Genomic DNA, 24,918 nt, shown 5'->3' with positions numbered 1-24,918 from the left:
CGGAGGCAAACTACTAAAAAGAATTTGGAGCTGGTAGTGATCCTGCAAACAAATGGAAACAAAAAAAAGAGAAAGGATTTTGTATTGGAAAGAGGCATTCATTTGGGGCAGCTTTTAATTCCTATACTTGAATTTTGCAAATGGCATGTGGCCAATTTTCCTTGCTGGGCTACTGCTGTGCTGCTGGGCTGTTGGAAGGGAAAGAGACGGCTTTTTCCAGCTGCCCTTTGATGTTTGTAATGACCACACCCCTCTGGTGATTTGAAGAGCCGCCACTATTAGAAATACTATGGTATTTCCATCCTCTTTAGTTTCAGTAAAGAGGAATCCACCAGGTATTTGAAGGGAGTCTTTAGCCAAGCGTGGAAAGAACAGCTTCTGGACAGCGATAACTCTTGTTTTCTCTTCTCTTCAAGGCAAGTCAACAATTCTTCCTTTTCTAGGAACATTTTACTGTTGGGCAAATCTTATTTCATTTGTAGAGATTGGTAGATAATCTGTACAACTCATGACTTGCTGCTCGCCTTGTTAATTAGTTTCCTTAGTACTGGGAGGAAAATGAAAGACAGATAACTGTAGATAATAGGGCTATATTTTAATCAGAAGTAATGCAACTTTTAGACTCATGTATTGGTGATACTTTGTGGGTTGAAGAAAAGAACACCAGAAGGAATAGAAGTTTATTGTTAGACACTCAGTAGCAGTCTAAATATAAATAGCTTCCAACATTACAACAAGATATTAGCAATGGGTGTTGTAGCAGATATCTACAGTTAGAATTGCCTGTATGTGTTTTTTTGTTTTTTTTTGCAAAGCGTTAAGATACAGAACTTTAGGATTTGGGATTAAAAGACTGTCTTAGGAAAAGTAAAAAACTGTAGGTGTTATAGCAAGTATTTAGAGGGTATAATTCCTTCCCACTTTCCTTTGCTTTTCCATTGCTTATCATTTCTTCCCTACTGGAAGATTTGTTTAGCAAAATTTTCATTTCTGAACAACAAAAATGACCAAAGAACAGCAAGTGTTTCAAAACTCAAACAAGGTGCTTGCCAATGTTGCATGGCTCTGAATATAAAGAATAATGTGTGACCAAGGCCTGAAAAATGACATGCAGTATTCAGTGCCTCTCTTGTAGAAATGAGAGGAAATTATTTTTAATTAAATGAAAATGATATCAATAGAAATTCTTCCCTTTCCCCAATTGTTGTTTGCGAGAAAGGGTTGAGACATTCATTAAGCATTGAGATCCATGTCTTTTGTGTAACTTCTAACTAATTAATTTCTTAATTTTATTTGTCAAACATGTACAAGATAACAAGTATAGGTATGAACACCCTGATATCAATGGGAAATTTCGTTAGGGGCATTAGCTTTTTGTAGTATTGTGTAATGGGATGGTGTAATAGAATGGGGCGGCATGTGGTTAGTCCTCAAATTCTCAGATGTTAGTTGTCAAAGGTATATCTGCGAGATAGCGACACTGATTATTAGCTACTAATCAAGGAGAGAAGCAACCTGGAATTAAAGAGAAACTTCCAAACAGTGAGGACAATCAACCAGTGGAATAGCCACCGGAAGTTGTGGGTGCTCCATCACTGGAGGTTTTTGAGAGGAGACTGGACAACCATTTGTCTGGAATGGTATAGGGTTTCCTTCTTGAACAGACGGTTGGGCTATGCCTCTTCCAGCTCTATTCTGAATTGCATTGATATGTTCAGAACCCTAGTTGTGCATTTGTGAGTCAAATTGTCCTGTACTGCTGAAGTAGGAAATACGGAGCCCTTAATAGTTGATCGTTCAAGCAAGGAAAGAACAGGGAATAATGGGATCTCTGCTATCAAATGTACAAATATGCCTGGGTTTGAGATGCCTGGTTTTTGAAAGCTTTCACTAGCTTAATCAGTTCCTCACTGAAGTATAGTGTTGGCCCACCCAGGTTTTTAAAAACATCTGGAAATTTGGGCCTTGAATTGCTTGGAATATCACTATGAGAAAAGATATTTTCTGGTTTAAAGATTCTAAAGCCTTCGTGCTTTGGACAGTATCATCCTCCCTTCCTAGGTGTGTTGCACACAGATTGCTGATGGGTATTTAAACTTAGGCTGATGGAGATTTTGTTCACCAGCTCAGATATTAACAGTATTATTATTTATCTCTTGACTTTTGGAGGAAGGCCTGGCCCTATGGCTTTGAATTCTGCAGAACCAAAAGCAAACTTTCCAAGTCTTCTTGCTGCCCAAACAGCAAAGCCTTAGTTAATTATCTGATTATTGTGGTGCCTGTTCTCTGAAGGCTTCCTTGGCTGAGGCTGGTAGTTTAGCTGAGAATGATTGAGTGCTGCTAAATCACTTAATGAGCCTCATGGTGCTTTGCAGACTGACTGAAGTCCAAAACCCAAAACTTAAGCTTTTCTCCAACCTGCTGAGTTCCAGAGGTATTAAACTATACCTTCCATCATCCTCAGACAACATGTCACTTAATTCATTGGCTGGGCCACAGAATAAGGATGGCCCTATTAACTATTCTACCACAGCTGCTTCTCTTTAATTTCCTTTCCCTCTCAATCATCTAGTCCACTCTATGCTTGTTCCCTCCCCCCCCACCAAGCACAGCACATAATATGAAGTGGGAACCAGAGGAAGAACATCAGGATATCATCATGCCATGTGCTTACATTGCAACAGGAGAAGGGAAAGGTGAGATGGAAAGAAGGATGTTCAATTGCTCTTCCATTGAACCTTGTTCCTTCTGCCTTGCAATGAGCAAATTGCTTGTATCTATTTAATGGGTGCAGTCAAAAATTTAAATTTCCAACCATTAGTTGATGAATGTCTAATTTCATTCAAAAGATATTTTTTGAGTCTTCTGCTTTTGATTATAGCTTCAGAAAAGCAGACTGGTTAAATATTGGGTTTTCTATGGGCAGTTGGGTCTCTTTCTTTCTCCCTGGGTCTTCTGTGGAATCAGATGCAATAAAATGAACGAGTTCACGTGTTCATATGCACCATATTGAGACTGGGCTTCTGTGACTTTAAAACTCATCCAGATCTAACAGTCCAGTCAACTTAGCAATATGGGTATCCTTAGGTTGACCTCTCCTCTTGACAGTTTACCAACTGTCCCTACCATACTGCTGATTGTGATGTTATCCATATCTAATTATGCCTTCGTGAGCCTTGCCTCTTCTGTTATCAAAGACAGGATGTGAGATTTTATAGACAGAAACCGTTACTTCTCTTTGAAGAGAATCAGACCTTCTTTTATAGTGCAGGCAAGCCATGCTATCTGGTGTCCAAACTGAAGGGTGAAGACTTAAAAAACCCACACTCCAAATTAATGGGGCTGGAAAAATTGGATGGATGGCTAGAGATATTGAACACAGAATATACAATCATAGGGAAGAGAAAACAAAGTGTGTTCCAGTTGTAGGATGCATAGAGGGAACTGGTGTGAGAACCAAGAAATTGCTGGTTCCTTTTTTTCCCTTGGTGCTTTGAGCTGAAGTCTGAAAATAATTTTCCTTGGTATTCCTATCTGTAAAAATAAGATCATATGTTGGGAAAAAAGGCACTGGTCTATCTTATGACTCTTTAAAATTAAGATGGTGAAAACAGGCACACGCTGTCTTATGTGTAGGGATTTGCAAAATTATTTTGCAGTTAAAAAGTTTTTTTGTTTTGTAAAAAAAACAAACCACGATTTAGTCCCAAGCTATGGTTACTTTTGCAAAGCTATTTGCTCAGTGATTGCCAATTCATTTATTCCCTGTTAGATTTTATCCAAAAATTTCTCCTGGAGTTAACGTGGTATGTATCCCATTCCTGTATCTAAGCTTAATTTATGAAATAGCGTCAGTTTTCTGAGGGAGACCAAACCAGGAAGTCAATGCCACAGGAAGGCTAAAACAAGTTTTTATTGAGATTGGCTACAATAACAGTATGTCTCAACCCTGATAGTGCTGTAGTTTCTCCTGTCTGATACACCAGGAATCTGGGAGCTACTTCTGAATGTTACCACATTGTTTGGGACTTAAAAATGTTTCAGCCCTTTTGCCTAAGTGAAGGTTCTGCATTTCTCTGTAAGTAAGCCCAGTATAGTTAACTTCTGTGACTCATGGTGGGCTTAAATGTTGATTGCTCTGTTTTTAATCAAATACCCTAAATGAGGGGTGTCCAACCTTGGCAAGTTTAAGACTTGTGGACTTCAATTCCCAGAATTCTGCAGCCAGCTGGCTGGGGAATTCTGGGAATTGAAGTCCATAAGTCTTAAACTTGCCAAGGTTGATCCCTGCCCTAAACCAATAGAATAACATAATTGCAGATGATGCTGTAATTCTTAGAAGCAACAGCAACAAAAAAATCCTGCAGAGTTTACTAAAATGGTTGATAGGGCTCTAGAATTCAGTTTCAATGGAAAGTGTTAAAGAACCATGCAAATAACATTTTTAGAGAGGGAATACTCAGAAGAAGGCATGTGTCAACTGGCCACAAATTGGGTTTGGCTATCTCACTATGATTCACCATGTCTACCAATTAGAAATAGTGACAGCACACCCAGTTTGGCTATTCTTGCCTCCCGTCTTCCTGACAACCAACTAAGGTTTCAGAATGAGCAGCACCCAGGCTCATCAGATTTTCCAAATCTGACACTTTTGTGGTGTTGGTATCAAGCTCAAGCTGTAAAGGGTGTATGGCTCTTGCATACCAGGTGTGAACAAGACTCCTGTTGTGAGTCAGTCAGTCTGAACCTTTTTTGGGGCTGCAAACTGGATTTCCCAAACAATGCCACCCATTATTTCAGAAAGTACAACACAGCATTCATAATTTATTATGTTATTCATAATTTAGTCCATTTATTATTTGCAATTAAATCTATTTTGCAGAGACTTCAGATATTCTCCTTCCAGTTTGGGATTTTGACAAGTTTCTAAACCTCATTGATGTTCATGACATCATTATTTATTTATTTTTGTATTATTTTTATTGTGCAATTTCCATTATTGTATATAAAATTTCCATATTCACAATGGCAGTGGACTGTTTGGGTACAATTTCTTTTAAATACAAACAAACCTTACACATACATTAATTATAATTATAACCATTATTCAATCTATTCACCATAATCTTCACTTGTCCTTATTAAACAGTTTCCATTATTTACTTAAACACTCTGTTTGGTTTTATCAGATAATTAATATAACATCATTATTGTGAGCTGTGGTGGCACGATGGGTAGAAGGCAGTATTGCACGATTAAAAGAATGTATGCCTGCTATTTAACTTGAAGCCACGGGGTATATGAGAGATAAATGAATTGCAGATAGCAGATGGGCCAAGCAACAAAATACTTCAGTTAAAATATCTGAGCCTTGCAATTTGTTGTTTCTCTTTTTTGTGGCCTATTGTTCCACATTTTCTTGGTTGCTTTCTCGATCACAGGAACTTCGACCATTTAATCCATATGAGAAGTCGCAGGTCCTTAATTTAGATGACCACTTCCCCCTTTTTCCTAGTGGGAGGAATATTGCTTCCAATTTCTTTTAAGAGCTGCTGGCACATACTCTCTTGCCAGCTGCTTCATATCCCAAGCAACTGAAAGAATTTCTGTAAACATTTGTAATAATGATAATAAATTACCCTTGGCTTCACCCTTGAGCTTCTTCCTTCTTTCCATGGTTTCAGTTTTCAAGACAAATGCAACCACCCTACCCCACTCCTGTTTTCTCCCAAGTAAAGCATTTTAGATATGGTATATAGGTGGAAATGGTGAAAATATATTCATATATTCATAAAGAATGCCTAGTAGATTACTGTCAGGATATTTGTGATCACCATTTCCAAGCTCAGTTTAAGCTTGTAGAACCATCTGCAGCTCTATTCAAAAATGTTATTTGTAGAGTGACTTACCCAGGTTGAAATTATCAGAAGACCAAATAAGCTACAAGGATCGATCTTTGTAAACATGTGCTATTGAAGTGTAAGTGTAAACATGTGCTACAATTTTAGTATCAGCTCTCTTAGGACCAGACCAGTTGGATTCCTGCCTTCATGATTACCTTGAGAGCCTTGGCTATATTATTAATAATAAAAAATGATGGTCAACTCTATGAGATCAAGTCGATATTCATTTTCAATTCATTTCCATAACAGAAGATTAAGAAAAGCCTTTTTTCCCTGTAATTTATTTGTTAAATTTATATACCACTTATCTTACTGTTGGAGGCAATAGACAATTTAATAGTGGCTCCAATGTTATAGAGCTTGAGAAATAGTAGATTTAATGAATGACTTACACACTGATTACCTGAATATACAGTATGAAGTAATCTAGTCCTGTTTTAGGTGAGAAAGAGATGGGGGAGGGACAAGTATAACAATATTATTTTATTAGTCCACTTTATTTAAAGAATACCTTATAACCAAAGTTGTCTAGTGTATCAGTGAAAAGAATAACTGAATTAATCCTAGAAATTAAAGGAATGGATCAGATAAAAACAAAACCATTAGACACATCTAATAAAAGCAAAAACAACAACATCAATAGATAAAACAGGAAAGTTCTAAACGATTAATGTCCCTCTCTCCAAGTTTCTAAATGCCTGGGAAATTAAGGAAAAATGTGATATTTTTTTTTGATATAAAGTGTATACTAGCACATGTTTCTGGAAAGACAGCTGCAGGATTCCTGGAAGTGATAACTAAAGAATGGGAACAATCTTGTTGTCAACACTCATCTTGATTCTCCATGCAGATTCAAGGACTGATTCACACATTCATGGGCATCTGTGCATCAGTTTCTGCAGTGGCTCTTGCAAATTCGGTTCAAAGGGATAAAGATAACACAAAGCCCAAAATAGTCCAGAGCTCTTCCACATGTCATTGTTCATTTTCTGTAATCCCTTCCAACAAAAATGGAAGACAACCTTCAAACATCTCGCCTTCTACTGGGTATGGAGTATTGTGTGAGGTTGCCAAAAATGCCATGAATGTTCTTTCCTAAACCTTGTGCATTGTGTGTCTTGAGAGGCAGCATAAGATTGGCACTTTTTTTTTCCAACTGTGGTGGCAATGCCTAATGAGCCAAAAACTTTGATTAAAGATTTTTTTATGACATGGGGAAAATTGCTCACAAATCTTTAAAATGCACCTCTTATTAGATTAGAACTGTAAACCAAAAATATTCCATTTCTATTGAAGGTGAAGGCATTGGATGTAATTGGATGTTTATTTTTCTGTTCAATGGTGTTCAATTCTTGGAAACTGCCTGGACAAGTCCCTGCGGTTTTCTTGGCAAGGTTTTTCAGAGGTGATTTGCCTTCTTCCGGCTGAGACAAAGTGACAGGTTCAAAGTCATCCAGCTGTCATGCCCAGAGTGGGATTAGAACTCACAGTCTCTTAGTTTCTAGCCTGATGCCTTAATTGTTATATTAAACTCATTTCAAGTTCAAATAACATGAGAAATTGAACTGCAGAATTAATTTTGGCAACTAAAATACTTGAGATATTCTACAATTAAGAATACACACCATTTATTAGTTATATTAATACAGGTTTTTCCTGATAGATAGCTCCCATTTCCAAGTTCCTGGTATTTACAGGGACAGAGAGTTCCAGCTGGCTGCAGTGTACAGTGGGAGAATAGGAATAGAATGGAATAGGAATAGAATGGAATAGAATGGAATATGATAGGAATAGAATGGAATAGGAATAGAAATAGAATGGAATAGGAATAGAATGGGAATAGAATGGAATAGGAATAGGAATGGAATAGAATGGAATAGGATAGGAATAGAATGGAATAGGATAGGGATAGGAATGGAATAGAGTGGAATAGGTTAGGAATAGAATAGGAATAGGAGTAGAATGGAATATGATAGGAATAGAATGGAATAGGAATAGGAATAGATTGGAATATGATAGGAATAGAATGGAATCGGAATAGAATGGAATCAGAACAGCAATAGAATGGATTGATAGGAATAGAATGGAATAGGGATAGGAATAGAATGGAATAGGAATGGAATAGAATGGAATAGGATAGGGATAGGAATGGAATAGGATAGGGATAGGAATGGAATAGAGTGGAATAGGAATAGAAATAGAATGGAATATGATAGGAATAGAATGGAATAGGAATAGAATGGAATAGGAATAATAGAATGGAATAGGATAGGAATAGAATGGAATAGGAATGGAATAGAATGGAATAGGATAGGGATAGGAATGGAATAGGATAGGGATAGGGATAGGAATGGAATAGGATAGGAATAGAGTGGAATATGATAGGAATAGAATGGAATAGGAATAGAAATAGAATGGAATATGATAGGAATAGAATGGAATAGGAATAGAATGGAATAGGAATGGAATGGAATAGGAATAGAATGGAATAGGAATGGAATAGAATGGAATAGGAATAGAATGGAATAGGAATGGAATAGAATGAAATAGGATAGGGATAGGAATGGAATAGAGTGGAATAGGTTAGGAATAGAATGGAATAGGAATAGAAATAGAATGGAATATGATAGGAATAAAATAGGAATAGGAGTAGAATGGAATATGATAGGAATAGAATGGAACAGGAATAGGAATAGAATGGAATTAGGAAAGAATGAATAAAATAGAATTAGAATTAGAATAGACTTGACCTGACTTTGGAGGTCTTCTAATCTAGTCCAATCACTTGCTTAGACAGGAAGCCCTAAAGTATTTCAGACAAATGGTTGTCCAACCTCTTCTTAAAATCTTCCAGTGTTGGAGCATTCATAACTTCTGGAGGCAAGTTGTTACACTGATTAATTGTTCTGTCAATAATTTATTCTCAATTCTAGGTTGCTTCCATTTTCATCCTATTCCAACTAGCGTAGACCCTATTTCTTAACCTGGCATGCCTCAAAGATCTGACAATGGGAAATCCATCAACCCAGATGGAAGTTTTCACTTCTATAACCTCAAGTAGATCCTCCAGGCAATTATTTAACAAGCCCCTTTCTCCATTTCTGCAGGCATCCTGGAAACGATGAGTTACTACATGGATACAACTATTGGGAATCAGTCTCATTATACCCTGCCTCGTCCTCTGATGATGGTAAGGAAATTGTTTGGTTTAATGATGGAGACATAAAGGAAATCATGTATGCCTGTTGCAACTCAACAGGCATACATTTCTGGCTTGCTAGTCAGAAATTCATTTTTGCTGGGACTTTTGTAGCCTACTACACAGACTGGCCCCATCCAAGCCCAAGGGAGAGAGTCTTAAGGATTGAAGAAAATCAGAAACACAGTAAGGCCAAAATAAACTACCTGTGAAGTCCTTGGTGCTCTCTGACCTTGATTGCTTGCTTTTAGTCCTTGCATGATGTTACCTACTTGCATAATGAAATGTCTGCAACAAAACACCAAGCTCAGAGAATGCCAAGAACTGAAGTACTGATAGTCTGTTCTGTTGAGTAAAACTGTCTACAGTACAGAGCCCTGATGTTGCAAAAATCATATGTTGATCACTCTTAAAGATTATCTTTGCTTTACTATTTGCATTTCCGTATTATTAGCCTGATGTGATGGCAGGAGTCAGCCAAGGGATTTTCCTGAAAATTCAGTGAAACAGAATTTAAGGAAAAAGTTATGCGAGATAAAGGGAAGCACGCAAAGTAAATACTCAAAAGAGAACTAGTATGGATGTCAAAACAGCCGTCAGGGTACTGAAGGAAGAATGCTTTATGCCCACGAATGTGGGAAAGATACACTAATTCCCACAACGGAAGAATGGCTTGAAAAACTGATGGAACTAGTAGAGATGGCCAAATCAATTGCTTTAATCAAAGAAAAGAATACAGCCAATTTCCTTTCTACTTGGAAAAGGCTGACAGATTTTGTGCTTAAGACAGGAGAAAAAAAAATGAAATCCTGACTTAGGGATTTGCTGATTGGATCAGTTTGTTATTATAGAAATAGCTAGGATGTACTAAATAAGCAAAATAAAGAGGGGATGTGATGGCTCAGTGGTTAAAGATGCTGAGTTTGTCAGCTGGAGAGCTGACAGCCCAGGCTTGAATTCTGCGCATTGGGGTGAGCTCCCGTGACTCGCTCCAGTTCCTGCCCACCTAGCAGTTCAAAAGCAAGCAAATGCAAATAGATGAATAGGTACTAATTCGGTGGGAATTGGTACCCAACAATTTGGTGGGAAGGTAACAGCATCCCGCGTGCCTTTGGTGTATAGCCATGCTGGCCACATGATGACGGAAGTGGTTTTGGACCATGCTGGCTCCGTCAGTCCAGAAACGGAGATGAGCAGCGCCCCCTAGAGTTGGACATGACTGACAGAGAAACCTTTACCTTTTTTAATGCAAAAAGCTGAGGCTGCAGTGTTATCACCTTTATTCTATTGCATTGAAAGGAAGCTAATGTCCCCCCTCCTTTCCTCTTTACCCTACACTTCTCTGTTCTCCTTTTTCCCTTTCCCGCTTTCCCAGTATCTTTATTTTCCCTTGTATTTTATATGTTGACGCGTTTAATAAAATTATATATAAAAACGCAGCCATCAGGAGCTTGCTCAAAGGAGTTTGAGAATAGGAGGGGACACAGAGTAGTTGACCACCTATTGAGCGGCAGCAAGAAGGAAATGGTTGTGCATGGGAGGAGCAAGTACATAAATGGGGCCAGGCCATCAGAAAGAGGAGGGGAAGGGAAGGAAGTTCCTCTTCCTGTTATCCCAAAGTATTAGCAGGCTCAGCAGATACGCTGCCAATGAGATATGTTCCCTTCTGTTTAAGCAATGAACCTTTGTCACAAAAGAAACGTCCCTGCTGGGATTGCATTTCCTCTGAATGCATTTAGTCTGGGGATGATTTCTTAGAATAGCTGGGCCTGTTTGGTCTGCTGTCAGAGAAGGTAGCATCCATTGGCATCGGACTCCCCAAAGGTGCTTCTGTTTGTTTTTTCCTTGAAGACATTTCGCTTCTCATCCAAGAAGTTTCTTCAGTTCTGACAGAATGATAGAGAATGGAAGGACGTATATCTCTTGCAGTCATCTGGTTGTTAGCACTCTCTCTGAGAGTTGTTGAGGCCACTTGGAGGTTTATCTGTGCCCTCAGGCTCACCTGAAGAGTGCAAATGAGTGTGGAAACTTTTTGGAATTGCTTGTGTTTTAAGCAGGAGATAGATAGTGTTATATCACTCCCCACTCTGCTGAGAGAAGGCCGTTTAATATAGAGGCCAGCCTTGGAAGCCATATTTTACTTGGAAGTTTCGAGGCTGTCACATTTTTGTGCCTGGGAATTTGGGAGGGGGGATTTTCATACCTGTGTGGAGAAAAAAATGTGCATTTTAGGAAGAAATGCAAAACTGTAAGGAATTAGGGCAACTTGCTTGTGGAAAGTATGGCCATTTAAACTAATAAATAGAGAATTAATCAGTGGAACAACTTGTCTCCAGAAGTTGTGGGTGCACCAACACTGGAAGTTTTAAGAAGAGATTGGACAACCATTTGTTTGAAATGGTGATAGGATTTCCTAGTTGAGCAGGGGGTTAGACTAGAAGACCTCCAAGGTCCCTTCCAACTTTATTCTTCTGTTATTCCCTCCCTATCTGACTGGATGGACAGGCTGATATAATGGAGAAAAGATTGTATTATATGCATTTGTGGCACGTCAGAGTAATCAGACCTTCTAATTTTAATATTCTCCTTTATTATACCTTCTAATTTTTACTCAGAGTTGTTCAAAGGAGACCGACACTTTGAGGAGACACTGTTCTGTGCCATATTATGACCAAGAGCCCAATCACAATGACTCATTTGTGTTTGCATTTCATAGCTTGGATGCAATGTCTTTGTCCAGGAGTTGTATTTTAATGTGACCAGATCTCTGGAGACCTGAAGTGAGTGACTGTAGCTATTGTACCACTCAATCCTCAATCACACTGAGATTGTTCTACGTGTGGGAATAGGAAGTGTTACATCAAAGCCCTTCCAGTCTATCTTGCTTTGTCAATTCCGGTTGGTTGGTCTCACACACAATTGACCAAAACTATTGTAAGTTGAAAGTAGCTGATATTCAGCTCTGTTCATTTCCAACCACTATTTTTTTGTGCCTTAAAGTTCATTTATTATTCCCGAACTTCAGGATTCCTGTAGGAATTCAACACTTGGACTATATCCACTTTTTTTTTTTTTAAATAAACAGCCCATACAATTCTCTGTTCCCTAAGGTAAGAAAGCCAAAGCTGTTTGCAATACTTCAGGGGAATTTCAGTAAAACAGATATAGAAGCTTGGGTTTTAAACTTAGTATATATATCCAGACTCAAATGTTATGTGCAGATAAGGTGTGTTTTAGGACTCATTCAACTTTTTGCGACCATAATAGTGTGTCACTCAATGTTTGATGCAATTAATCCAGAGAGAAGTTGAAAAGGGTGTGGTCTTCCTTCCTTCACCCATCACGAGATAGTCTTGATTTTGACACATTCAGAAAACACATCCCGTAGTTAGTCATCATTAAAGAATATGCGCTTTACAAATTAGCAGAAGTCGTAACTGGAGCTGCCCCTTAAACTAAGCATATGAAACAATCCTTCCTCTCCCAAAGTGGACTTAACACCATGTTTTGCTTTCCGCACAGAGACCGGGAGATGTCGGTTCCTACGAAGACCCCTGGATGAGCTGTGGGTTCCAGTCCAATTGCTACCAGCAGAGGGCGCTCTATTCCCTTTGGGATGAGACAGCAATCCAGGAAGTGCCCACTGGTTTAGACTATCACAGCACAGGTAGAAGATAATCCTGCCCGTCTCTCTTTGGCTTTGCTGGCTGGAAAATGCATCTTTTATGTCCCTCCCTTGCTACGGTATAATGGAATGAGTTACAAATCAGGAAGTTTCTGCTACTTCTTGCCTTTACCGGGAACTTGGCAGGAAATGTTAAGCAAATCACTCACTCCCAATCTTTCGGTGATATGGAGGTGACAAAAATATTGTCCTCCTGTGAAGAGCAATTGCTTGTTTTGTAGAGATGTACAAATGCACGCTGAAGGAGCTACATAAAAATACCTTTCACTTATTTGGTTTAATCTGTTTATAGCATGTTTATTTGTTTGTTTATTGTTCAAAGCTATTAACAGGTAAAAATCTACAAGCCTAACAATAAAATGTGTGAATGAAACACAGAAACGTACCAAACACTGCAGCTCTAATACCTGTGTTAAACTTTAGTACATCACCATGCAATTTAATTTTAATTTATTATTTTATTATTGTAATTGTTTTGTTTAATTTTATATTTTATTTCCTTTTATTTTATTTCCTTTTATGTCATTGCATTTTATTATTTTATTTTACTTTATATTATTTTTATTTAAATTTATTATTATTTTAATTCTATCTTCTGCTTGGCTGGAAGACTACTCTGATTTTATTTTTTTAATTTCCATTTACTTATTATTAGCCTTCAATGCCACCCATCCTGGTTGTGAACTAGAGGGTGAAATTGAAACCAACGGGAAGAAAGCAGCTACTTCCATAGTGTTTTGAGAAAATTACATGGAAGGGTCCACAGAATCGCGAAGGATCACGGTTGATGCCAGGGTCTTCTCTAGTGAAATCCGTGAAAATATTCTGGGGGAAGGGAGAAATGGGGGCACTGATTGTTTGGGCCGAGCCATGTTGGTTTGCTTTGATGCCCACAGCCGGATTATTTACATGCAGATAAGATTATGGAGTGCTTTGGTAGGAAGAAAGCGTGACTTAGAACTCCACTGAGCCGTAAAACCCAGGCTTTGGCTCTTTTTAAAAGAAAGATTGTTTAGATGCAAGAATTTGCCTCGGAATCTTATCTCTGTCTTGGAGTTCCAAAGATACTTCTAAAGAGGTTCTGATATTTTTTTCCTCTTCTTGCGGTCAGCCGTGGAATGAAGGAAGAGATGGTCCTTGCGTTTAAAAACATGCACAAGGATCTTATTTCTAAATCCTTTGGGACCTCAGCTTTCCTAAAGGATAGGAGTATGTGAGTCTTTTTTGTCAGGGTTTTGAGCTGCTCAGGAACCGCCAAAAAGAGCCAGCTGAGATTGAAGAAGCAAAGGATAAACTTCGCATCTCCACAGCCTCCCAAGCAAATCTTGTGTAAATCTTGTGCATTTGTACAGCATCTCACAACCTACCTCAGTGTTATTAGAGAAATTCCATTCCTGGTTGTTGTTGTTAGTTGCAAAGTTGTGTCCGACCTGTCGCGACTCCATGGACAACGTTCCTCCAGGCCTTCCTGTTCTTTACCATCTTCTGGAGTCCATTGAAGCTCACGCCGATTGCTTCAGTGACTCCATCCAGCCACCTCCTTCTCTTCTTCTTTTGCCCCCAATCTTTCCCAGCCTCAGGCTCTTCTCCAGTGAGTCCTTCCTTCTCATGAGGTGGCCAAAGTTTCTGAGTTTCATCTTCAGGATCTGGACTTCTAAAGAGCAGTCAGGGTTGATCTCCTCTAGAACTGACCTGTTTGATCGCCTTGCAGTCCAAGGGACTCGCAGGAGTCTTCTCCAGCACCAGAGTTCAAAGGCCTCCATTCTTTGGTGCTCAGCCTTTCTTATGGTCCAACTTTCACAGCCATAGATCTCCATATATGTCCCAAGAGAAAAATAATGCAATGCAATACAATAATGGAAGAAGTCACTTGCAAAAAAAGAGAGAGACTAAAATATGTTTTGGATACCTTTCTGTAACTGTGTCTCTGGGAAGTAGCTTCGTATATAATTCCTCCTCTCTCTCTCTCTCTCTCCAACCAATCAACCTATCTGCCCACTATCAAATCAATCCACAACAGGGAGTGATTTTCATTGCTTAGCTGAGCTCGTTTTGTGTGAAAGTTCCAAATTCTAAAAGCCTCAAGCTTTTTATTAAAAATATATACTTTATTGATACATTTTTCTTTTACATATATAAGTGCTTTGTGAACAGTGTATTGTCTGGGTCGGTTTGCTGACACATAATAATATTTATTACTCTTAGGAACATGGTGGCTCAGTGGCTAAGATGCTGAGCTTGTCGATCAGAAAGATCAGTAGTTTGGAGCACCATGTAATGGAGAGAGCTCCCCTTACTTGTCACAGTTTCTGCCAACCTAGCAGTTCGAAAGCATGTAAAAATGCAAGTAGAAAAACAGGGACCCCTTTGGTGGGAAGGTCACAGCCTTCCATGCGCCTTCGGCATTTAGTCATGCCGGCCACATGACCACGGAGATGTCTTTGGACAGTGCTGGCTCTTCGGCTTTGTAACATGATGAGACTTGATCTCTAGAGTCGGAAACGACCAGCAAGTATGTGCGAGGGGAACCTTTACCTTAGTAATATTTATCCAATTTCTAATATCTACCTCTATTATCAAGCCATTGATAAAACAAATTCCATGTTAAAAAATATTCCGTATCAGGCTTGACACTTCATTCTTTATCTTTAATGTCAACCTATCCATTTCTGCACAATCTAGTTTATTCTATTACAGTCTCTTCTGTAGGTATTTCCTCATTTTTCCAGTGTTGTGAAAATACAATTCTTGCTGCTGTCAAGACATGCAATATTAAGTCTGTAGTCCCCTTTATCATACTTTTCTGGCAGTATGCCTAACAACATATTTCTGGCTTGTAATCTATGTGTTGCTTTAACATTTTTTTTCTAGCCATATATGCATTTTCATCCAAAATATCCTTTGTACTTTAAGACAATCTGTGGGCTGCAGGCTGATCACCTCCGGGCGCACACACAGCCCCACTCATACAAGCAACATCATGTCATGGGCACTCTGGCATGCACACATGCACACATGTGCTTGCCCCTCCCACAAAATCATGCCCTCTTCCCCCTCCGCCCCCCCGCTCCAGGCCTCCAACCTGGACAGGTTGGGGAAATCTGCTTTAAGATATTTCCTGCTATAAGGGCAGAGGAAACCTTGCTTTTTGGCTAGTTGTGCATGTCTGAAAGGAGAAAAGGAGAAAGCTGAGTTGCACCTCCTTCTCCTCCTCATTCTTACCGTCTGAAAACATTGGATGTTTTGCAACCCTTTGCAACGGTTGCCGTATCTAACCCAAAGGAACTTTCCCGATCACTCCAACAGATTCCTCTGCTACCATTTTGCAGTTTTAAAATCGAGCCTAAACCTGAAGTTCTTGAGGTCTATCAATGTAGGAGGTTCTTGTTCTTGTGATTTTTTTTTTTTTTACAAATATTTTGAATTCCTGTGTGGCTTTTTAAACCTGAGCAGGTAAGCGATGTTGTGACCAACTTACAAAAACATGTCTAAAAAATGTTAGTGACTTAAGAGTCCTTTTGTTTCAGGGATGTCCAGAGGGGATCAAAATAGCAGGGAGCCACCATCACACGGTTGAAGCTCCACCCCCTTTTTTATAAAAGGGGAGGGGTTTAAGAAACAGCCGCAGCCTCCAGTTTGAATGATTTATTTTTTGACATTGATCCATGGGCGCTTATTTTCTTTCCAATATTCTATCAAACAGATAACTTGCATAATGAAAATAGAAGCTTTCCCTTGGAGCAAACGGAGCGCTGTAACTTTAAGGGCAGGGGTGGGCTTCAAAATTTTTAGAACGGGTTCTCTGCCCAGTTTCTGGGTGGGCGTGGCCTAGTGGGCGTGGCCTAGTCGGCCTCCTGCACCACGGTGTGTGTGGGGGGGAGCATTTTTGCCCTCCCTGGGCTCCGGAGGCTCTCTGGAAGCCAGAAAAGGGCCCATTTCTGGCCTTCTTGAATTTCTGGGAGGCCCGTTTTTTGCCCTCCCTGAGCCTCTCTGCGCGCCCTGCACTTACCTGCATCCAAAACGGGCCATGTGGGGACTCCTGGGGTGGGTGGGCGGGACCAGCCAGGAGTGGGATCCGAACTGCACAGAATCTTAGCTAGGGGCTCTCCTGAACCCCTGTGAACCCCCAGAAGCCCAGCCCTGTTTAAGCGACAGAACCCATTCTGCATTTTATACAGGGAGTATCTTAGTTTTACGCCTAGCGTTTTCTAATTGGGTTGAAAAGCATGTGAGAAACCCCTGGAAGTTAATTTAGACCAGGTGTGTCTAACCTGTGTCCCGTGGACCCCACGTGGCCCTCGACAGCTAGTCATGTGGCCTCACGAGATAATAAAAATATAAGAAACGACGTTTATTATTTATATACATTGCCTATATTATATATTTTGAATGCAGCCCAAGATAATTCCTCTTCATTCAGTAAGTGGCCCAGGCAAGCCGAAAGGTTGGAGACAGGATTGAAATCCATATTGGCAGCCTCCCCAGTGTATCTCAACGATCAAGTCTCAGTGATCGGAGAACGAACGGTTGTAAGTTGAGGATTACCTAGACGCATGGAGAAACATCTAGGGTAGGAAAGAGAAATGGATGCTCTTCTGCACATGGTTGGACTTGAGTGCCATCCATGCTGTTCAGCAGGGCCTGTGGTCAAGAAGGATGGGTAGTGCAGTCCAGTAGCCCCTGGGAGAACCCATATCAGCTGTTGAAACCTGCCTCTGTCCCTTGGGACAGCTGCTTTCTTGTTCTAAATGAACCAGGGACGATCCTGTAGATTTGGAGTGAGATGGAATAAATTTCGAATGTGTTGTTCGTGGATGGTTCTGGGGCTTTTAGAGGTGACAATTCTCATCATCTCCCTTCTGTGACACCCTCAACCCTCTCCACTTTGGTTGTCCTGAGCAGTGGTGGGATTCAAATTTTTTTACTGTTTCTGTGAGCGTGGCTTGATGGGCGTGGCTTAGTGGATACGGCAGGGGAAGGTTACTGCAAAATCCCCATTCTCTCCCCACCCCACTAACCTGCTTTCCAGCTCCGTTCTCCTGTGCAGGGAAACCAAAGAAGACTCAGCCGATCAGCTGGCACTTGGGAGGCGGAGAATAGAGGGGGGGTGGGCCCAGTGAGAGGTGGGATTTGCCAGTTTTCCGAACTACTCAAAATTTCCACTACCGATTCTCCAGAACTGGTCAGAACCTGCTGAATACCACCACTGATCCCGAGACTCTTCTGCCCAAGTTATTTCCCCATTCTCTCTCTCTCTCTCTCTCTCTCTCTCTCTGCTCCCTAGACTAGAGGAAAGTTATCTTTGTATGCATTTGGGCCCAATTCCAGATTCTTTCCTGGAGGAAGGGCAGGATGTATCTGGTTGTGTGTGTGTGTGTGTGTGTGTGTGTGTGCGCGCGTGCAAACAGCGTGCATGTCTGTGTATGTTTGCAAAGGCCAACATGGCTCAGCAGCCCCAATGGCTTCTCCAGCTGCAGTGCATTTTCAAAGCCGGGCTTAAAAGAGAATGCTCTGCATTTTTTTATTTTATTTTTTGGCATTCTTTTATCCTATTTTTAACTGCAGCTTCTTTTTCCTTTCTCAGCCCCTTCTGACATCCCTCCCCCCCTCCCCATCCCCCCCCCAGCAGCCACCTCCCCCGCACTCCTTCGAAAAAGATGAATGGGACTCCTTTTTCTCAAAGAAAGCACATCTGCTGGAGATGGGAGGGAGGCTGGGAGGTTTGGGAGAGGAAAACAGCAGGAGAAACAGGGCACAACTACACGGGGCACTTTTCAGGCCTCCTCTGTTTCCCTACCAAGGGGCATCAGAAACATTTACAGAAAGTTGCAGATGGAGGAGTCAAGGCTATGGATGAAATGCAAATGAGAGAGTGGGGGGTGGGAGAGGGAGGGAGAAGAGAGAGAGGGGGGAAAGAAGCAGGGAGAAATGGGAGGAGGGAGAGAGAAAGATAGGGAAGGGAGGAAGAGAGAGGGAGAGGGAGGAAGAGAGAAGGAGGAGGGAGGGAGAAAGAGAAAGAGAGAGGGGGAGAGAGAAGGAGAAAGAAGGAGAAAGAGAAAGGGGAGAGGGAGGGGGAGAGAGAGGGAGGGAGAAAGAGAAAGAGAGAGGGAGAGAGAAGGAGAAAGAAGGAGAAAGAAGGAGAAAGAGAAAGGGGAGAGGGAGGGGAGAGAGAGAGGGAGGGAGAAAGAGAAAGAGGGAGGAGAGAAGGAGAAAGAAGAAGAAAGAAGGAGAAAGAAAGGGGGAGAGGGAGGGAGGGAGAGAGAAAGAGGAGGGAGGGAGAAAGAGGGAGAGAAAGGGGGAGAGAGCAGGAGAAAGAGAAAGGGGGAGAGGGAGGGAGAGAGAGAGAGGGAGAGAGAGAAAGGAGAGGGAGGAAGAAAGAGAAAAATAGGGGAAGAGCAAGACAGAAAGAGGAGAGACAGAAAGAAAGAGAGAGAGGAAGAGAAAGAGAGAGAAAGAGATGAAGTAATGGGAGGCAAGGAAAAATTACCCTTTGACTTACACATGGCAGTCAAGTGGAGAGCTAAGCAGTCAAATGAGAGAAACCTCATTTGTATATTATAGATCTTGCAGCTGCCTGGGCTCATTCATAGCTCTCCCCTCCTCAATCTCTCTCTCTCTCTCTCTCTCTCTATCTGCCTTTTTCCTGCCTCCTGTCCTGTGCCCAAGAGCAGCCTGGAGCCTTTGGCAGCCTTTGGCAGCCGTTGGGTAGGATGCTGCCTGGGAATTCTGCCTGAATGACTGAAGTCTTTCTCTCTGGGCTTCTCGTCCTCCCTTGGCTGGAGGGGCCCGTGAGTCGAAGGGGAGGGGGGGCTCCCTCACAAAAGCCTCTGTTTTCAGGCATCTGATTCAGCCTCGGGTCTCTGGCTGCCGCTGGTCTCCACACCCAGTTTCTACCATTGTATGTATTTTCCCGTTTGCCCATGTGAACATGCTCGCCCAGTGGCCACTGGGGGAATATTTCCACCTTCCTACAACCCTTTGAATAGCTCCTACATTTTGATATGAGCAAGGGTCAAATGACAAGTAGCATACCTGTTCCCTTGCAGTCACTTCTTTCTTTCTTTTAATACATTTTTTTAAAAAATTTAATATAATCATTCCATCTTCAGTTGAACCAGAGGTGGCATTCAGCATGTTCTGACCGGTTCTGAAGAACCGGTAGCGGAAATTTTGAGTCGTTGGAGAACCGGCAAATACCACCTCTGACTGGCCCCACCCCCATCTATTCTCCACCTCCTGAGTCCCAGCTGATTGGCTGGGTCTTCTTTGGTTGCCCTGCACAGGAGAATGGAGCTGGAAACCAGGTTAGTGGGGTGGGGAGAGAATGGGGATTTTGCAGTAACTTCCCCCTGCCACGCCCACCAAGCCACAGAATCAGTAGTAAAAAATTTTGAATCCCACCACTGAGTTGAACAGTGTGTTGTATGGGTACAAATATCTTTGTTAAACAATAATCAAAATTACAACATCCTTCGTTAAATTAATATTGATTCTGCAATCTTTAACATAATAATGTTCCACATATTAATTCTACAATATTGACATAATAATATTCAACATACTAGTCATAATATTTACTTACCTCTTTTTAACATATCTTCTTTATTTTATTTCCCTATTTCTAGCTTCCATTTTTATTATTTAACCACTGGTAAAATAGATCCCATGCCATACAGTATTCAGTTTGCTCTTTCTCCTTTAATTGCCAGAATTAATCTATTCATTTCCACACATTCTAATATTTTCCTATTCACATTCTCATCTGTAGCTATCTTTTCATTCTTCCAATTTTGGGCAAATACAATTCTAGCAGCAGTTAATATATGAATAACTAAATATGACTTTACTGTATTTTTGGGGTAGAATCCCAAATAGAAATATTTCAGGTTTTCAATCAATATCCTGCAGTCACTTCTTCCCTGGCACAAGTTGCAAGAAAAGAACGGGTTGCATGGGTTTCTTTCTTTTTTAACCTTTTATTTATATCTTTTCACATTATGTACATAAATGCTTAGTGAACAACGTATTATCTGGATCAATTTATATATAATAATACTTATCCCACTCCTAATTTCTACCTCTACCATCCAACCATTTATAAAACAAGTCCCATGTTCGAAAATATTCTTCGTCTTTTTCTTTTATTTTTAGTGTCAATCTGTCCATTTCTGCACAATCTAATTTCCCCCCCCCCAATTATGTCATCCAAATAGCATGGGTTTCTTAAGGGGTATCTCACCCCCCCAATTCCAAAATGTTTGGAGAAAGGGATTTCCTTGTGTCGTTGAAGTCTTAGCTCTTATTCACAGTAGGATATAGGTGTAATCCTCAATTTATGGCCATTGTTGAGATCAAAAATCCCATCGATAAGCAAAGCAGTTGTGAAGGGAGTTGCAATCAATTTGACAAACTTTTGCCATTGTTGTTACATAAGTCACTGCAGTTGTTACTTGACTCATGGAGCAAATCCAGTGTCCCAAGATTTCCATGTATTTTACCAGTCCATTTTGCTCTCCACATTCATGGAGACTTAACGCTAACAGGATTTGCCCCCCCCCCCCCCAAAGGGATTTTCCCATGAATTTTACCAGGAAAAGTCAATAAGGCTGTTGTGGTTAGCTGGCAGCAGGTGCAGACGGCTGAGGAGAGTGAGGACTCAGATGAAGGGCCAGGACCATTAGGGAGTGGACTGCTGCCTTTTAGATTGTAGGGGCTGGCAGCAGTGATGAGGAGGTTCCTGAGGAGCCTGTGCCAAGTGTGCGCGCGCGCGCAGGGCTGCTTGTAGGAAAGAGCAGCTACAGCAGCACAGGCGGCTCGGAAGCAAGGCTGCAAGGTAATGGCCCCTCCTTCAAGAAGATAAAAAGCCAGCTATGAAACGAAAGTTCTTTGCAGAAGACAAAGACGTTTTGAAACTCCAGCCTCAGGGACATTCCAGTATCCTGAGTTTGTATTTGAAGATTCTTGTATTGCAAATTATTTCTTGTCTGTTATCTTTTGGCAAGTCTCGCACAGTTTGGCAAGGCTTGTGTTTATCACAGCTAATTATTTTGCAGAAGCATTAAAAGGTTTCTGTTCCCTTTGGATTGTGTTTGATTTGTTGGGAAAGGGCGTGGGTCAGAACAAAGGCAGGCTCGAACAGTCAAATGTCTCCCTAAGCATATTTGTGCACTCCGAATCCATTGGCAATGTCCATTTTGCTCTCTGAATTCATGGAGACCTAACCCCAAGTGGATTTGTCCTTCAGTGGGGTTTTCCCATGTATTTTACCAGGAAAAGTTGATAAAGGCAGGCTTGAAAAGTTTTCAAACTTTTCAAACTTGGCAAGTTTAAGACTTGTGGACTTCAACTCCCAGAATTCCTGAGCTAACATGACTGGAGGAGGAATTCTGGGAGTTGAAGTCCACAAGTCTTAAAGCTGTCAAGTTTGAAGACCCCTGTCAGACCTAAACACACTTGTGCGCTCTGAATCCATTGGCAATTTCCATTTTGCTCTCTGAATTCATGGAGAGACCTAATCGTAACCCTAAGTGAATTCCCTCCCCCCCAGATATAAGATATTAGGGCTGTGCAAAGATTCCATTTGAAACAAATTCAATCAAACCTTATTCCGTAGGTCAGGTGTTCCTGTACATAGTGGTAGATATGATCGGGGGTGGGGTGAGTGGGTTTGAACACCTTAATACTCTTTGAAGTTTAAAAAAATATTGGATTTGGAGTAAGGAGAGATCAAATTAAAATTGGAGCAAGTCCAACTCTTACCAGGCCTGGGATGAGTTAATCCCCAAAAAGTTACTCCGAGACAGTTGTCTGGAAGCAATAAGGACGTTCATATCTTGCCGCACTGATTCATCTTTTTTAAAAAATGTATCTTTTTATTTATCCTACTATTTTGGATAGGCGTGCAATGTGCTAAATTTTAGTTTGTGTCCATCGCAATCTCTACCCATTGACCGATAATTACTATCCATACCCTGTCAGTTGTCAGAGTTAACAATGGTGGTTGCACGCCGGCTGATGGTGAGAATGGAACCATGGTTTGTCTGAGCCAATTCAGCTGCTAGAAACAGGCGGCAAGTCCTGTATTGTGGGAATCACGTTGGCTCATTCAAGCTAGCTTGTCCTTTTAGAAAAAAAGAAAAAAGAAAAAAAAAAACTTGGTAAGCCGAAAAAGGATTTCCTCTCGGGTTTTATCATGAATGGGAATGACTTGGTCTGTGTGTTTGGTGCCAAACTAGTGGAAAGTGTGTGTGTGTGTGTGTGTGAGAGAGAGAGAGAGAGAGAAACACACACACACACACACAGAGAGAGAGAAACAGAGAGACAGAGAGAGAGAGAAACAGAGAGGGACAGAGAGAGAGAGAGAGAGAGAGAGAGAGAGAGAGAGAGAGAGAGAGAGAGAAGAAGAAGAAGAAGAAGAAGAAGAAGAAGAAGAAGAAGAAGAAGAAGAAGAAGAAGAAGAAGAAGAAGAAGAAGAAGAAGAAGAAGAAGAAGAAGAAGAAGAAGAAAGGGTGGGAATGTTGGAGGGGACTGGAAACCTGAAAATAACTCCGGCTTTCCTCCCTGCTCCCCCCTCTCCTCTTTTTTGGCAGCCTGGAACCATTCTCTTGCCAGATGTTCATTGTGTTTATAGCTGCTGGAGAGGAGACCAAACTTTCTCATTACTATTTCTCTCTGTCCTTCCCCCCCTTTTTTCCCCCTCTCTTAACCTGAAGCCAGGGAGTTCAGCTTAGAGGATGCAGCTGGAGAAGGGCTGATCTGGGCAAAGGGGGAAAAAAAGAGAATGAAACAGTTGGAGGGGAGAGAGAGAGAGAGATGGAGAGGGAGGGCTGTTCTTTCCCCCCATCCCATTCAGCTAATCCTTCCAACACACCCACTCTCAGCAGAGTCTTTCCAAATACACGTGTAAGGGGTACACGCGCACACCCAGAGGAGGAAGAAAAAAAAGGAAAAACACACAAGCAGATTTTTTTTTTAATTTTCCAGAAAGTAAACATTCAGGCCATGGGGGCTTGAAGGTTATGGGAAAGGAGGAAACTATCGACTAATCAGGCAGGCATACACTTCCCTTCCTGAAATAAACCAGAAAGCTTTGCTTTACACAGGAGCCCTCTGAGGTTAACCCTGGGTTGGCCAACAAAGCTGCACTGCGACGGCTGGGAGAAGAGAGAAGGCAGAATCTCTGATGCAACACCCTTCCTTAGGAAAGAAGAAAAAGAAAGTGAAAACCAAAACATTTCATTAGTTTGTCTTTGTGGCCTTTTGTTGGGGTTGAAGGGTTACCCAGTGGCCCTCTCCACACACATAAGCCCTGCACTCAAATCTCTTTATAGCAGGCTAGCTTTCTTACCTGGATTGCAGGTAGATGAAGTTTCTGGGCCGATGGCCACTGAACATGAAAAGCACAACAGTTGCCGATAATTCAAGAGGGCTTGTGATAATTCTTGAGAACTTCATGGAGGATGGATGGATGGGGAGGAAGGAGGGGAATTCGGGAGCGAGGGAGAAGAAGGAAGGAAGAAAAGGAAGGAAGGAAAGAAATGAGGGAGCAAGGGAGAGGAAGGAAGGGAATTAGGGAGCGAGGGAGAAGAAGGGAGGGAGGGAGGGAGGGAGGGAGGGAGGGTGGGAGGAAGGAAGGAAGGAAATGAGGGAGCAAGGGAGAGGAAGGAAGGAAGGAAGGAAGGAAGGGAATTAGGGAGCGAGGGAGAAGAAGGAAGGAAGGAAATGAGGGAGCAAGGGAGAAGAAGGAAGAAAGAAAAGGAAGGAAAGAAATGAGGGAGCAAGGGAGAGGAAGGAAATTAGGGAGCGAGGGAGAAGAAGGGAGAGAGGCAGGGAGGGAGGAAGGAAGGAAGGAAAGGAAGGAAGGAAGGAAGGAAGGAAGGAAGGAAGGAAGGAAGGAAGGAAGGAAATGAGGGAGCAAGGGAGAGGAAGGAAGGAAGGGAATCAGGGAGCAAGGGAGAAGAAGGAAGGAAGGAAATGAGGGAGCAAGGGAGAAGAAGGAAGAAGGAAAAGGAAGGAAGGAAGGAAGGAAGGAAGGAAGGAAGGAAGGAAGGAAGGAAGGAAGGAAGGAAGGAAGGCTACAGTCTTTCATTGACACTGAATGCCAGAGGAGGATGAGATTGTTGCCATGTGTG

At 41.4% G+C, this 24,918-nt stretch overlaps 1 protein-coding gene across 2 annotated transcripts in view; it reads left to right on the top strand.

Annotated features, from left to right (window-relative positions):
* Positions 1 to 312: 312 nt before the first annotated feature.
* ETS1 (ETS proto-oncogene 1, transcription factor) overlaps positions 313 to 24,918 on the top strand; it is a 130,470-nt gene continuing 105,864 nt past the window's right edge. The window contains exons 1-3 of one of the 2 annotated variants that reach the window (XM_087970077.1): positions 313 to 414; positions 9,010 to 9,093; positions 12,625 to 12,769. In XM_087970077.1, the coding sequence (XP_087826203.1) occupies positions 9,025 to 9,093; positions 12,625 to 12,769 (214 nt within the window). In that variant the 5' untranslated portion in view covers positions 313 to 414; positions 9,010 to 9,024. Of the gene's footprint in view, positions 415 to 2,608; positions 2,697 to 9,009; positions 9,094 to 12,624; positions 12,770 to 24,918 lie in introns of those variants that run through there. The other variant, XM_087970076.1, reaches the window with a different exon arrangement.

This window comes from Notechis scutatus, chromosome 7 (genome assembly GCF_049901735.1).
Source record: "Notechis scutatus isolate UNSWTSFEM ecotype Mainland chromosome 7, rNotScu1.2, whole genome shotgun sequence".
NCBI lineage: Eukaryota > Metazoa > Chordata > Lepidosauria > Squamata > Elapidae > Notechis > Notechis scutatus.
This window is presented reverse-complemented; position numbering and strand designations above follow the sequence as displayed.